Source organism: Syngnathoides biaculeatus, chromosome 3 (assembly GCF_019802595.1).
Source record: "Syngnathoides biaculeatus isolate LvHL_M chromosome 3, ASM1980259v1, whole genome shotgun sequence".
Taxonomy (NCBI): Eukaryota; Metazoa; Chordata; class Actinopteri; order Syngnathiformes; family Syngnathidae; genus Syngnathoides; species Syngnathoides biaculeatus.
Genome location: NC_084642.1, coordinates 6,916,193 through 6,932,889, shown reverse-complemented (window position 1 = coordinate 6,932,889; position 16,697 = coordinate 6,916,193). Strand labels below are relative to the sequence as shown.

At 39.7% G+C, this 16,697-nt stretch overlaps 1 protein-coding gene across 3 annotated transcripts in view; it reads left to right on the top strand.

The window, feature by feature from the left end:
- Positions 1 to 16,697, top strand: part of tead1b (TEA domain family member 1b) — a 60,088-nt gene that overhangs the window by 28,939 nt on the left and 14,452 nt on the right. For 2 of the 3 annotated variants that reach the window (XM_061813959.1, XM_061813961.1), the window contains 7 exons: positions 4,199 to 4,263; positions 9,527 to 9,589; positions 9,680 to 9,742; positions 14,666 to 14,797; positions 15,083 to 15,129; positions 15,439 to 15,500; positions 16,008 to 16,132. In XM_061813959.1, the coding sequence (XP_061669943.1) occupies positions 4,199 to 4,263; positions 9,527 to 9,589; positions 9,680 to 9,742; positions 14,666 to 14,797; positions 15,083 to 15,129; positions 15,439 to 15,500; positions 16,008 to 16,132 (557 nt within the window). The remainder of the gene's footprint in view (positions 1 to 4,198; positions 4,264 to 9,526; positions 9,590 to 9,679; positions 9,743 to 14,665; positions 14,798 to 15,082; positions 15,130 to 15,438; positions 15,501 to 16,007; positions 16,133 to 16,697) is intronic. The other variant, XM_061813960.1, reaches the window with a different exon arrangement.

The window sequence follows — 16,697 nt, the reverse complement described above, 5'->3', positions numbered from 1 at the left end:
GGCTATCTGCAGGCTGATTCCAAGCCAGGCCTTGTGCTGGAAGAGTGCTGGCCCAGATGTGACTGTGGTCGTGCCTGCATTAGGGGAAAAAAGAAAAAAGTGCTATTACAGGAAATGGATGCGTTTTAAAATAGGGGGAAGAAAAAGCTGGAGCAGAGCTGTAAAGCATTGTTCTTCCTTCTCTGAGGACACAGCCAAGACTTTATTTATTTATTTATTTATTTATTTATTTGTATGCCTTGACCTAAAATAGCCGGGTTAGGTTACAAATGGCTTTGTTTCTGAATTCAAAGACAAGCTTTTTTTTTTGTTCGTACAGGGACCAAACAATTGCTTTACTCCAGATGCACTACCACTTTATGTCAGGGAAAGTTGTGTGGATTAGGGGAAAAGGCTTGACATGTTTTTTTTTTGTTTTTTTTTTTAATCTTATTTAGACACCTGTGATTTTCCATTGGGGAAGTTGTTTGTGGCTGTAGCATCACTGAGGTTGGTTCACAGCAAAACGTGACAATGTTCTTCATTGTTATTCACAAAAGAGGGAGTCTGTCACAGCTTCCTTAGAGAAAGGATGCTGGTCGCCAAATTGGATTTCTGACTGAATAAGGACTGGGCTACTTGGGGACGGCCTAGTGAAAGTTGAGCCACCGTCCTTTTGTGGAAATGCTGGTGGAGTGCCATTCATATTTCCTCGCTCCTCCGGAGTCATTGAGATTCGCAGGGAAATTCACTTCGGCACACATCTTCTTGGAGCGCTCACAATAAATATTTAATCCTTTCCTGTTGCTTTGAGTGACAAGAACACCCCCTTTAAAGAGTTAATTTTCTCAGGCCTCGCCAAGGTTTGGTGCAACTGGAGGATTATACTTAACCCTGGGAACACCCCCACTAAGCAGGGCCAAAGCTTATTTGAAAAACGCTACTAAGGGAGTAAGCATTTACAAATTTGGTAGCAAGATTATAGAATTCAAGGACGCTGAAAAAAAAAAAAAACAAACTAACTAAGAGGCAAAAGTAGTACTTGGAATTAAATCTTTTTTCTGTTTTTATAATTTTATTTGTCCATGTTTATATTTTCGAAAACTGTCTACACAGAAGAGCTATTATATTCAGGCATGAATTCATTTGGTAAAATAATCTACCCACATACTGTACTCTGTATTCTCTGATATTGCTTTTTCAAGAACTGCAAGTGAAGCCATCAGAGCATCTGGTGTCCTTGCCTTGTTTTCATTTGGCCCACAGATGTGCCAGAAGTCCCATTTATATCATCTGTATGAAAGATTTGCAAATCCAATCCTACGACACATCTTAACCCGGTTTTTATTTTTCAAGTCAGAATGCACTGTACATATGTTTAATACAGCAATAAAATCACAATTACTGTAAACATTTGTATGAAAATAATGTCTAGGTCATGGCTCTACAGTAATATAATACTGTAAATGCTAATAAAAAAAAAAGAACAGTTAAACTCCTTGTTGCCTCAATGGAAGTAGGCCAATGTGTTCATTGTTGTTGACATTGCAACCGTAAATCGAAACAAGTATTTCTTAAAATATGGGCGTCTCATCGTAACCACTGACAAAGTAGTTCACAATTTACTTATTATGTATTGGTCATAAACAACCCCCAAGCATTCATACAAATGTACATTTCCTGTTCAGGCTGTAATGATATAGTGTCAAAACAGAAAATTGAGACACAACAGGAAACAAACTGCGACACGCCCCTTCCCACTCCTGAATTCAGCCATAAGAGTTTGTGGTGCTACCAAACATAATAAAATCATATATTTAATTAATAAGATAAGTCTTAGATTAAAGATACATTTCTTTTTCTTCTCCAACTGTATGTCATGTGACTACTTCTTCTGGTGACAACAAAACGAGCTAAACTGTGGCTTATGCTAATGCTAGCTAGACTAATAAGGCTAAAATTGCGGACCTCCGAATTCTTTAGATCAGTAGTATGGATACATTTCAGTTACCCAGTTGAGAACATAGAAGGAATTGTAGTCAACAATACCCAGACTATTTCACATAACTGCGTAAAAAAAATTTATACGTCACCTACAACATGTTAATACCCATTAAAAGACACTATCATGAAATTAAAGTAGCCGTGGAGGAAAACAGAGGCGCAGGCTACTCTGACAAATGTAATAATTATGTTACAAAATAAACAGTGGGTCAAAAATCGAGATGCAAAAGCAAAACTTGACATTAGTGTATCGTTACAGTCCTATTTGTCATAGAAAATGAGATGGCTTTCATTAGATATTGTTTAGCAGTTGCTCCCCCCCGCCCCCTCTCTTTTCTTTGTTTTTTGTGTTTTTAAACAATTTTCCCCAATGGGATGTGAATATACAAGCCCCATTTGGTATTTATCTTTCCTGGCCATGGATGTCAGGCAGTCATTATTATTGATCCATGTAATAGCTTAGTGGAACAACTCACCATACAGTGTAATACCCCGCTAACTGTACACTGATGCTGTTTATGACTTGACTGTATCCTGAGAATATTTTCGTGATTCCTGCTGTATAAAGGATTCTGGAATTTTCTCCTCCTAAACAACAAAGACTTTCATCGCCGTGTGTTGTGCAGCGTTCACACATTTTAAGGGAACATCTCTGCCCTGCTTTATTTGATCAATATTTCGATTTGTTTGCGGATCAGTCTCGGACCCCGTAGATTTTAGGCTGCAAAGGCAGAATTATGTTTGAGACTTTTTTTTTTTCTTTTTTAAGTTGGTTATTTTGCTGTACAAACACAATACCCAGCGAGGTTCTTTCCCCTGTCTAGTGAAAAGAATGAATTATTCAATACCAAGCAAGCTTTCAGCTGGCCATTTGTGTGCTTTGATCTCAGAATCAGGAGGTTGCATGAATGCCTGTATTGTCATGTTACATTTCCACAGTCTGTGAATTATTGAAATCTTTACCCGTCTGCTTAAGTTTACAGGCGCACTGCACAGGAAGGTTAGAGCTCCAAATCCCCTGATGTTTATTTCTCGGGAGATGGCACATGGCTGCGTGCATTCTGGCTGACCAAACGCCAACATTAATAATACATTGTCATTTGCACCATATTTACATTGTTATATATGCACTGTATTTGCTGCCGATAAGTAATTTTCCATGTATATTATTCTTTAGAAGAGTAATGTGGTTTTATAATAAATAGGCTCTACAGTAATGTGTATAGGATGGAATCTGTGGAAATTTGGCCCAAACATTTGCATCTTGTTCAACCACATAATAGCACGTTGAAATTGGAATATTGGAATATTACACTTCATTTTAGTTGTATTTTTGCCATTTTCTTAGCGCCACAAACTAAAATAAAGCATAAGGGACTTGTTTGGGTGTGACTATTACAGTTTGCTGTAACAAGACTGTTTTCGTTTGGATTCTCCTATGTTGTTATTGTGAGAATAAAATGAATCATAATTTTTACATTAACTCTTGTATAGTTTTTTGAGATGTCCTGGTCAGAGTAAGATATTTGTTAATGAAGTGAGGGCAAAAAAATGTGGTGTTTCGCGAATGGGGGGTTTTACATTTCATAGAGCAGTCGATCGGAACACTGGCATTGCTTAGCTACAGCTGGACACATAATTAGAACCCCCCCAACCTATAATTTGTATAATAGTTTTGTTTGGCGGCATGTTATTAACATATGAAAGGGCTAAGCAGGGGTCATGTGCATTGCAATGACAATTAGAGCAGACCTGTGGGGACAAGAATGTTTAGAGCCATCGTTAATTGAAAATCTGTACAAAGCTGTGCATTAATTAGAATCTAGTAAAATCGGCTCTGTTTTAAACCCGTTTCATCCAGTTGCTACTCTGCAATAGTGTGAAGTGCTATGTCTTTCATAGTGATGGGTTTTGAGAAGAATGAGATTGATTCGCATTAATTTGAGAGCCTGTGCTCCTGGAGTGATATTTTTTTTTTTTCGCCCCAACCTAAATCCTCATACAATGTGGTGTTTTCATTTAAAAGCAGCATATTGCGTGCCTACAAATATATATTTGACCACTTAGCCAGCCATGCATCTCAAATCGTACCGTGTAATATTGTGCGAGTCAGCTTAGAAAAATCCATTTTCTGCCCAAACTCGAAATTTAACCATGTGCAGCAGTAAACATAGCTTCACATGATTTCAGCTCTTACCATTCTACGTTCTTGCAGGTCGGAATGAACTGATTGCCAGATATATCAAGCTCCGGACGGGGAAAACGAGGACTCGCAAGCAGGTAAGGAGAGAGGGACCCGTCTCCATTGCGTGGCGGACTAATCCCCTGTCACGGCCATGTCGCATGAACAGCTGTCCCTGGATTTCGACATCTCTTAAATTGTCACTCTTAGTTCCGCTTTGAAATGCACATAAGAGCCTTAGCTGTAGTGAATTTAAAGATGAAAACATCAGTCTGTTTCCCCTTTTACAATTCTTTGAACTCGTGACCATCCCTCGCTCAGAATGTAGCCTTTAATTTAATACGATAAATCAGTTGTACATGACGCATTTATGATCATCAATGAGATGTCATGTAAAAAAATAAGGTTACCACAGTTACTGAAAATATTCTATGTCCTTGTAAACTAAATCACAGAGTTCATGCGCTTGGCTGTGGTAGAAGTCTCTATTAATGGGGAAAGTCTGTGCCTTAATAATTTGGTACCATCTCAAACCAAAAAAGTGTTTTAACTGTCATCTGTGTTGGGAGTGCATCCTGTCCTCAGCAGGCTGTACGCACAACACTCACCACAGATGACCTCATATTTCTGAAAAAAAGCAATGAAATACAGACTACGCTCACATCTGCAAATAATAGGGATGCACCAATGCTACTACGTATTTGCAAATTGCATTTAAGTACAAGTCCTTACATTTGACATCTCGCTGAGACCGAGTTCTGACACTGGATGACATCATTAACTCTTGCAATTGCAATGAAAATGTTCCATTTTAATCTCATATTGGCTAAAAAAAAAAAGAGAGAGAGAGAGAGAGAGAGAGAGAGAAATGCAAACATTTCTTGAACTTGGCATTTGTTTCACTCAAATATAACTAGCTTTTAGAGTGCTTACTGACATTTTAACATCCAACCTTCTGTTTTTTTTATTAATATTATTGATTGGGATTTTAGTTCGTTCACTTTTCTCATTCTCAGCTTACTTTTCGGTGGAATGCCGGTGTCGTATTTTCCATAAACAGTCTGAAAATGCCGCTCCACCTTTCACTACACTGGCAGATGAGGCAAAGGCACTTCGAAAATGATGTCGTGAAAAAAAAAGTCCGCCTCCCATTCCAAAAGAAAGTGATACGTTTTTGTCTTCTTTACTCCAGTATCCATACTCATGTTTGATAAAAAAATTTTAAGCGAGGGCTTAAAAGAGGGGGAACCCGACGACTAGCGTGTTTCCCCGTACTGTCATTGTTTGCACATGCACGGTGAGTTAAAGGTTAGAAAAAATGGCTGTCTTTTTCTTTTTTCTTTTTTTTTTTTTTTTTTGTTTTTTTGTTTGCGCGGCACGCCGTCGCGATCGACCAAAACTGCCTCGCGATCGACTGGTTGACTCATTGAGCACCCCTGCAAAACAAGGCATTTCAATAATGTGGTGTCTCAGTCAGAACACTATGGTGCTCTGTCAGTGATTCCCAAACAGTGTGCCGGGGTACATTAGTGTGCCGTGAGCGCCCTTCAGGTGTGCCATGGGATGTTATCCAATTTTATGTAATTGCTAAAAAAAAAAAATATATATATATATATTTTAAGAAATAATGTATCTTTATTCATTTATTTATGCCAGTGAGGCACAATGACAGACAGAACAAAAAAATCCTCTTCCATTAGATGGCAGGAAGTACATACAGTAAGTAAACGATTCGGCTCTATAAAGGTTGGAAATCACTGCTCTATGTAATATCACTTTAAATTCCTCACAGCTCTGTCTTACTACATTAATTAACACACTCAGTTTTATTCATAAGTTATCCCTGAAGGTACCACATGCAGTAATAACGTGATTCTTAATGTAAACATGAACAGTGGCTCCACTGAACAGCAAGCCAGCATAAATTACCCAACCAAACAAATTAATATTAACAACGTAGAAACAAACCAAATGCAACAAAACTGATGCACGAGCAAGACAGTTTCACCTGCACATAACACAAAGAACTGCAAATTAGTTCAACACAGAAGAAGTACTGTGCAGCGAATACTCGGTTCTCAAACGTCTCCAAATCGGTCTTTGAACGAAAATTTCGAGATTTTTTTTTTTTTTTGCTTCTGTTTTCCAACGAATATCTGTACTCGAACGCCTGCCACAAAACCTCGAAGTAACATAACCCACGCGGCCTGACCAGCTGACCCACGACGCACTTTGTTATTGTAAATTCGAACGCGCCGCGAAAAAACACGGAAATAACATAAGGCGCGCGGCCCGACCAGCCGATCAACGACGCGCGTTGTTGTGTATAACGGAGCCTCTGTACACAGACGAGGGAAATATCGATTCGGTTTTCGAACAAAACACTTCTCGAACCTGGAACGGATTGTGATCGAGAACCGAGGTTGTACTCTGTTTATGACTGCATGCCATTTTAAGATGGCAAAGATAACAATTTGTGTTGACAATTAATGGAAGATGCTATGAGAATATTACACAGTAAAATCCAAAACACAAACCTGAAAATGTGATTGGCTACATCGCATAAAGAAAGGAGCAGCCAATGTTGCTTCATGACTGGAACAGAGCGGGCTCAGCCGGATTTGAGCAGCGCAGAGCTGAGGGGGTGATGGGGCTCGAAATGTAGTTCTGACCTCTGTCGCCACTTGAGCGGCCGTTCATCATCCATTTTCCAGAGCGTGATTTACAGTGGCCTAAAAGTGGTGTCATCCCTATTTGTGAAGTATGTCCTCTGAGTCCTACCCAGAATGGACTACGTGTGTCAGCTTGGTGATGTAGTATCAGAGAATTTTTACAATCTGAGACCAGTATCGGTGCATTCCTATAAATGACAGAATTCATGGCTAGAAAGAGCATTACATGTTGGTATATAAAGAATGTAAAATCAGTTGTTTAAAGATTGAATTAGTTAGTAAAGATGATGTGGTCTCATTAAAATTATCATAATGGGAAAATTCCACAACTAAGAAACTGTCCAAAGTGACTTTCTGTCATTGTGTAATTATTGATCAGGCTGAAATGAGGAAAGATTTCTCTGTAACTCTGCTCAGGCTTGATTCAGACATCGTTGAATACAAAAGTCTTCACACTCCTGTTCAAATGCCAATTGTTTTTCTTCTTTATTTGGGTGACGTAAAAAAAAAATTGCAATTATCAATTGTACACATTTGTTTTCTACAGTTATTGTAACCAGAAACAATATCCTCAAATACCTTTTAAATCCACCGTTTGCATGCACAGATAAAATATCACCTATTACATGAGAAAGCAATAAAGCAACAAGTGGCGCTGTAATCTGACCAAACAATTATTGGCCGCTCAGAAGGCTGGAGAATCTCCAGAGTTTCCAGTCACGGTACAGTAACAACAATGCAGAATGGAAAAGCGAAATCATGCAGGTAGTCTGACATCGAAGTGGATTCAGTCCTGATTATCATTCTTGAAAGTAATGTTAACCCTTGCTGGAACTGACCAATTAGTGTGTTTTCAAGTCCAGTTTGAATACACACTTTGAGTAAAGTACTTGTCTGTGTGGATATGGCCTCAGAATAAGAGGACTCTGACTATTTTCCATATTACTCCCAAAGATTTCATATTTCATCCAAATGCATGGCCTCTCTGTAATAATGCTGTTTCTCATTCTAGTCAAACAAAAATAAACTTTTTCTTACTCAGATTGCTTTCTATATTATACATGGTAGCAATGATTGTAGGCAGAGAAATAGAGTGAACAAAAATGAATACACCTCACATGAAAAGTAATACTTTTAGCCATTCCTCGGTGAACACATGAACATTTTAGTCATGATTAGACTCACCTGCGGATCAATTGTTGTGAATGTATTTAAAATATATGTGTTTATGTTCGTGGGGCGGCGCGGCGAATCAGCTGGAAAGTGTTGGCCTCACAGTTCTGAGGTCCCGGGGGTTCAGTCCCGGCCCCGCCTGTGTGGAGTTTGCATGTTCTCCCCCGTGCCCGCTTGGGTTTTCTCCGGGCACTCCGGTTTCCTCCCACATCCCAAAAACTTGCAACATTGAATTCTACATTCTAAATTGCCCCTAGGTGTGATTGTGAGTGTGACTGTTGTCTGTCTTTGTGTGCCCTGCGATTGGCTGGCAACCAGTTCAGGGTGTACCCCACCACCTCCCTGTTGACAGCTGGGATAGGCTCCAGCAACCGCAACCCTTGTGAGGATAAGCTGCAAAGAAAATGTATGGATGGATGGATGGATGGATAGATGGATATATGTTAGTGATTATTTTTGGAACATCAGATGATAATATGTCATGGAATAACATGGCATAGAAAATGTTGATTCTGAAAGGAAAGTCAATATTTCATATGAAATGTGTTGCTTTGTACTTATTATAAGCACCATAGCAACAAGTTGATTAATTGCTTAATTTGCTTTGGACAATTTTACCAATGTATGCAATGGTACCTTGACTTACAAATCTAATTCTATGACACTCAGATTTCAAATCATCAAATTCAATATTTTAAATCATATCTCCTCCAATTATTCATTCTCTTGGTGTACAAGCCTTGGCCACCAGGGGGGCTGTACACAGCGAAGACGCGACTGCTTAGAAAGCGTCAACTTGTAGCTCAAATTTTTGCTTGTAATTCAAAGTTTAAAAAAAATCAGCCAATGAAGAGTTTGTGTCTTGACCTAAAAAAACTCAAGTCAAGGTCCCACTGTACAATGACAATGATGTGAGTACGGCTAGGATCATGCAATTTTGCTGTTATCACCTCCATACCAAAATATTTTCAAATTAGAATTTCTGGATTTAAAAGGGAGCCTGATTACAGAATACCACAGTCTTCTATAATTAAAGATTTTCATATCAACATTGGTCAGATTCCTCTATTGTGTACAGTTAATAAGACCTGTCAGACTTCCTGTTGTGTAAACCTCAACAGGTAATAATTTCCAGTGATGATAAGAAACCTTATTTGACTCACACCTGCGAGAATATTAGCACTCGGTCTGGTTGTATTAATAATAACCCCGTATTTCACACAGGAAGTAAACTTGGCCAGTGAAATGCCTCCTCCAGCTCCCATAAGAATATGAGACTAACCAATTGACATTCAGTACACAGCGGATCACATCTGTGTGCTCTTAATGTGTTCTAAAGGGGCCTGCATCCTCCTTAATCAGCTCACTTAAGTGACGACGACACACAGGATAATGCTTTATTGGATGCTAGCACGGTGTGCTGTGTGGAGATGCCACTGACCTGCACCTTGTCTCCCTGACAAAGACGTGTGTGTTCTCGTTTTGTTTATTTTCCCCTTTTCTCTTTTGAATGGAGGTGTCTAGTCACATACAGGTCTTAGCAAGAAAGAAAGTTCGAGAAATCCAAGCTGCCATTAAGGTACGTCTGGCTTTGCCCAGTTACAGGGGGCTTTTCATTGCCATGGTTACAGGCTCTTCTTTTGTTTTCCTCCCCTCCCCTACCCCGCAGGTGTCTAGTCACATTCAGGTTCTAGCCAGAAGAAAATCTCGTGAGTTTCATTCCAAGCTAAAGGTATGCGCTTTTCTGCTTTTGGGCTTGTTTGTTGCTGTGTTTCTGAACTAACAGCCCTCTTTCCATGGAACAGGCTAATTCCTGATAACCCCCAACCCAAATCTTCTGTTGACTTGGTCCTTCATGTCTCTAACCCCCTTTTCACCACTTCAGTCCATCACACCTTCATAATCTCGTATCTATTCCTTTATTCATGTGATAACAGTTGTATGGGCCATAAAATGCCATCCCCCCAAAATAATAACATATAATAGTTTATACATAATCAAATATTTTGGAACTATTGTGTTAAATCAAATTGAATTACCACTAACATGCTCACAATGCTAAAACCAATTGAGACATAAAATATTTTGGATAAGGTGCCATTTAACTTTCATTGGCTAATTATATTGGAATGAATAATGGCTCTGCATCTGAGACTAATAAGGATAATGAGCAGATTTACGATGTATGAAATAAATTAAGTTTACTCTTGCGGGAGCATTAACGGTTTTGCCAAATGCGAATGCAAATTTCGCCAAACCTCATGCCAAAACCCAAACTGGAACCTGTTTTAAAGGAAACTATTTCTGATATGTTCCAGAACCAAGCATGTCTTGGAATTCACTAAATACTCATTCCCACCACATTTCATTTTACTTCTCATCCAGACTGGTGTCAAACAAATTTTTGTCATGTGCCATATTGTAGTTGCAGTTTCCCTCAGAGATAAATTATAAATAAATGTTTACTCACCTCCTCATATTATTCCAGGTACACAACAACTCAAGGCATACCTTGTTTTAAAATCAGAAGTCAAGAATAATAGTTTGTATAACTTGCCAAATTATCGTAAAAAGGATCTGGTAACAAAAAAAAAACATCCCTGCAATATCTCAAGATTTTTCATTTCTTTTGACATTTTGAAATTTTTGTACATTTTAGCAAGAATAGATACTTTTGCGGGCCACATAAAATCACGTGTAGGGCTGGATCTGGCTCCTGGGCCTGGAGTTTCACACCATAGGGCAGTTGCAGTTTTGTAATCATATCTTTTCCCTTTGCCCCTGGCTTACCAAATGAAATTGGAGCAGTGTTGAACAATGGGCCCCCGGCTAGATATTTTCTGTCCCCTGGTGCACTTGAGTCCACTGCCATCCTCCAAACTTTTCCCAGTGTTGCGCGAACGCCTGCTCAAAGACTTTTCTGTTTTCATCAGCGGTTGGTGTCACAGGCTTTCTGCTGCAACTTCTCGCTGGAGGGCAATTTTGCATCACTGCTTCGATGTCAATTGGCACGCTATGGTCAAAGCAATGATATGCCTACTTCCTAACTACAGCGCCCAATTTGTCAAACCCTAACTGAAACAAAATAGAACAATGGGTTGTTTTTTTTCACGCGACGTCACCCGGTGTGCTGCCTCGAACGGCGGCCATTTTCGATCCCTGAGCTCCGTTACTCATAGATACGCAATGTTATGTTTTGAACTGCATTTATTGAAGACTCGACCGACAGCACATCAAGCCCAGACTGACTATTAGGCTACGTGGTATACACACATCATGGGACTCAGGACAAAGGCGCAGTATTGTACCTTCGATCTTTTACTCTATGTGATAGAAATCTCGAAGGAGGAGCACTTACCTGTATGCTAACACGGAAAACGAAAACCGGTGGAATTTTTTTTTTTTTTTAATTTCAAGGCAAACTCCATTTATTCAATTTTTTTTTCAAAAAGTAAAACGTGTATATTAGTTCACCACAAGCAAAGTGAAATTTGTATTTGTTTAACATTTGATGACAATGGCAGAAAGACAAAAGAATAAACCAATCCAGTATTTCATAAAATTCTTGAATCTTTCAAGTGACTAACAAGAAAGGATCTTAACTGTAATGTTGGCCTGAGTATCGATTAAGCTTGTTAGCTTAGCTCGGTGACACGACAATCGAGGGGAGCGTGACAGTGGCGTCGGGCAATCGTCCACAAAGCCAAGTCTCCGTCAAGCACAGAGCCGCAGAACGTCCAAAGTCTTTAGTCGGAAGCGTTAGATGATGTCCCAGCTTACGCAGCTGGACTTGTGTACCGGATCGCGAGGCTTTGAAGAGCGCGCCGACTAGCAACTCTGGAAAAAGCTTCAGCGAATTGGCGCGAGTTGTCGAAAAAAAAAAAAAAAAAAAGGTCAGAGGAAGGCTCTCTGATGGTTAGCAAGTCCTGTCTTGTGTACTTGAGTCCCGAGACGCCCGTGAAACACAAAAACACAAAACAGTAACGGAGAGCATTCCGCAAGCTACAATACTGGTACGCGTGAGGTAGCGGGGTTAAATGGCGGCACGCAGTGGTGTGTGGGTACTTCAGCAAAAAATGTAACGTCAGTGAAAACAACCCCTTGAGATTATAGCACCTTTTGGGACACCTTGTAAATTGATACAGCTACGGTTGATACTTAGCTTACTCACGATTATGAAGTTGATCGCGGGGAAGCATGCTGGCATCGGCTGTGTGGTGATTGGCTGAGAGCGCCAGTGAAGAGGCAGTTGCTCTCTAAATAGGCCTGGCCGAACAGGGGATGTGCGTGTGTAAATGAATCAATACGATTACAGCACACCCTCGTTTGACGGCATCACCTAACTGTAGGTCTGCTGTCAAAGGGTCGGCAGTCGCAATTCAGAGCGCAGAATGGCCGAGACGGCTCTCTGCTTTCTGTCCTCCCTTCAACCTGTTGATAACTCAAAAGTACCCTGTGGCCCGCACTTGATTTCCTTCCGTTTTTTGTTTTTTTTTTCCTTGGGTGGTCCCATCAGATGTTCTTTCATTTGTACGAACACTGGAAAATCACCCAAGTTGACTCATAGGGAAAGCATATGAAATTGAATGAACTCATAGTAAAGAACAAATGAAGTTAATGAAGAACGAAACGTCCATTGCTTTTCTGCTTTGGGGTCCGCACATTTTGACTTTCACACTTTTTGTTGTTTCACTCGCAGTATTCCATACCCAGTAATGACACCTCATTAATCTGTAGTGTATCTATGTGTAAAGAGCTCCAGAGAGTGAGACAGCCACATGAATGCCTGGTCTTTCAGAGGCGCAGGCAGCCCTGTGAGGAAAAACAGACGGCTTTTGTATGAATCCCTGTCTTTTCTCATTTAAAGCAAATTAGACTCCAGTGGCAAAGAGATCTACAAGTGTGCCCTTCCTTTTTTGTGGGCAGAGGAAGGGGGCGGGGGGGGGGGTCATCAATGAAAAACTGCTGTTTCTACTCATGTCTATGGCATCTGAGTGAAATTAGTCATTACGCTACTTTTGTTTTTGTTTTTTTTTTTAATCCTGCTCAATGAGAAGCGGGAGCAGGACGTTCGCCATAGAAGCTGCTGTTCATTTTCTAAAAACAAAATCTTTATTTTCTTGTTTATTTTTTCTTTTTTTATTGGTTCTTCTCAGCTTGCATTGACCAGAAAAGCACTTACAGTATTAGAGTGTAGTATTAAGACTAAATATTTAATGTTTGCTACTGGTAAAATAAACATAAATGGCTATGAACTGTGAACAGATTTTTTTCTGGATCCAAGGGAAACAAACTGTAAAAATATGGTCCTTTATTTTTCCTCATGGGGATTGCTTGTGCAATTGATGAGAATGGCATATACTGTATATATCTCTGATAACAGAGTTTTGCCATTACGAATCATTTTTATCAGCATTTTCAAATGTGTATGATTCCACATTAATTTTGCAAAAAAAATGTATCAGACAAACCCATACAATAGTAAACTGCAAAGAAGTATTAGGGCAAAAAAAAAAGAATTATGTATAGAACCAGAAATACTTGACTAAAGTTTCAATATTATAAATGAAAATTTCTAATTTGATGTCACCAAAAAAAAACACAGCCAGTTTTCAGTGTGACCCCTAATGCTCCTTTGTAGAAAACATATAACCAGGAGTGGAAGTGATAATTGTTTATCCATATTTATACCACCTATGTTTATTATTGAAAATAAAAACTGCTTATGGTATGAAATTTACAATGTAATCTCGTTTGCTTGCGTTTAGGTTACAAGTATGGTAAGTAATGACTTACATTTGGCTCCATTTGTGCTTTTTTTTTTTTTTTTTTTTTTTTTTTTTTTTTTTTTTGGCCTTGCTCCTCCGCTGCTAGTTTTGCGCCTGTGATTCTGCATTTGTGAGTGGACTTTCCAACGTATCGGCCCGTCTGCGTGCCACGCTGCCGTTGTCGCGCTTTCGTCGGGCTCACCGACATCTGTTGTCAGCATGCTTCCCCCTGTAGCGTCGCCGTGTCCGCACGATTCCTCCAGCTCTGGTGTGCACCCTCCCGTAGTAAAAATCCTGCATTTTACATCTTAAATTTCAACATATTCTTGAATGAACTTTACCATCAAATATAGTCTAGAAGCACTAGTTCAAGCCGCGGCTGTGATTTGATGTTTCAATATGCACATCTACAGTTTGGCATTTTAATTACATCCAGCCCAGGGATAAAAAGAGTGACGAATAGTCTGTGAAGTATCAGCGTCCTTGTTTACAGTGTTTCAAGTTATTTTTTTTTTTGTATTTAACATGCAGATTGTTGTAGCCTTGATACAAGTACTGCTGCTATTGGATGTGTTTTTTTTTTCTTCTTTTTTGGGTCAACAAGCAAACTTTTGCTTCAGTGCATACCACCACTAGTTATTGTGGATAGGAATTCATGCGTTCATTGTTTAGTGCATTCCAATGAGGGAGAAAAAAAAAAGCTCACACTTCAAAAACCGCACTGTTGCATCCTCTTTTTAACCTGCCTGTGTTGTTTGAGAGGTCAGTAGTGCTTTCAGTGTGTTTACTGGGTTTTGGTTGTTGTTGTTACCTATGCAACAAGCACTATCAGCCCCCGCCCCCTTCTTTCTATGCCAGCACTTAGCCTTTTGTGTCTGATATTAAAGGACCAGGCGGTGAAGGACAAAGCCCTCCAGAGCATGGCCTCCATGTCGTCAGCTCAGATCGTCTCTGCCACGGCTATTCACAACAAGCTGGGCCTGCCCGGTATCCCGCATCCAGCGTTCCCCGGAGCAGGGGTGAGGGCCTCGCACCCAGACACGCCGCCATTGATCAGTCCTGCTCGGCTTCACGCCGGCGAGCCGTGGGGGCCCGCGCCGGGGCCAAATCACATTACACACCAGGCTCTGCTCAACTGCCCCGATCAGATAAGCGCATGATCAGAAAGAGTGCTAGTGGAGATAACTTCTTTCCCAGAACACAGACCCCATTTTCATCTTGCCACAAAATCGGCTTACAGTGGGCTGCTCTTTGTTGTTTGTTGTATATTAATATCTTATTCACGATTGTATCTGATTCTTCAGATTTGGCAAGGGATGATATCAACGAGCCAGCCAGGATCCTCACAAGAGTAAGTGTGCTACTTTGCTCAAGATGTTAGGTTGAAACAAGGTTATCCACAGGTAAACATGGACAAAATTCTCGAGGGGGGGTGTTTCAAAAGCTCAATTTCATTTTCTTCTATCAGGTCATACAGACAGTTTTAACATAATTACAACAATAATAATATATTTTGTTTAAACTGCAACATCTACCTTTAATTTAGAGTCAAATTTTATTGCTGAGAATTTTGGGGGTTTCTCTTAACAGAAGACAATTTTTTTGCTCCACAGGTATATCGATCTTTATGTTTTCATCTTTTGTTTTGTTTTTCTTGCAGCATCAAACCCTTCACCCAGCAATCTTATCCCATCCAGCCTGCTGTCACAACGGCAATTTCAAGTGAGGATCACTCACACAGGACACTAGAATATAATGTTACGGTCACTACGCTAGACGACTTTTTTTTTTACTGTGCATTTACACCAGGCTAGGTGTCCATATTATACAATTAGGACTGCGATCGTGAGTTGTTTTAATTCATATTTTTTATTTGTTGAATTGACATTCGGTGGCTGGGAATGAACTAAAAATTGCAGATTCCATTTGGATGAATTTTTATAATTTATTGTTTAAGGGGCAGAGAAATTATTGTCGCATATCAACTTTTCCACACAGTAGTAATTTATAAGACCCATCAAAATATTTCATCCAGCGGGATACAGACATTTTTTTGTTTGTTTGTTTTGGGCAGGGGCACTTAATTTAGTAAGTCAATTATGGCGGTGGGAAGAAAGAGCCCTCTAATTAATACTTAAAAAAAACACACACATACACATTAAGACATTTTGGCATTTGAAATGGATGAAGTTAATGCAATTCAATGTCATTATTGTGTTGTCACTGTAGGCTACGAACCCACAGCCGCTTCTGCGCCGACGGCACCGGCATGGCAGGGTCGCTCTATCGGAACAACCAAACTGCGGCTGGTGGAGTTCTCTGCCTTCCTGGAGCAGCAAAGAGACCCAGACTCGGTAAGAAGAATGTTAAATATAAAACATGAAGGTTTCACGATCGCATGGTGTTCGTTCCCGCCTCTTATGTTGTCTGTTTTTTTGTAAATGCACTGGGACTTCTTCCCAGGAAGTCAGGTGGTCACAAGAAAGAGAAGAGCATGCTAAGGCCACATTGAATGACTTTATTTTTGATTAATCAACTGTCTGCCAGAACTTTTTATTCACTTTTTTGCACCGTTTGCATGTTGTTGTTTTTTTTTTTTTTTTTTATGCATTTGATACCACGTGTCACGATGTCATTCATCTTACACTCCATTTACTTTAAGATTAAGTTGTTGCCTTTGCCCGAAAGGTAAAACACACAAAAAACCTGAAACAACAACCACACAATCTGGTGTTCTCTGGAGACAAGAAGAATAACTACTCTTGCAAATGTAAACATTCTTTGTAAGCATAAAGACTTAATGCTCCTTATTTATTTATGCATTTATTTTCAAACAAAAGACGTGCCGCTCAACTAGAGTTCTTTACCTACTCCTAATGAGATTTTCTTCCATTGTTGTAATTGATTTTCCTATTCTTA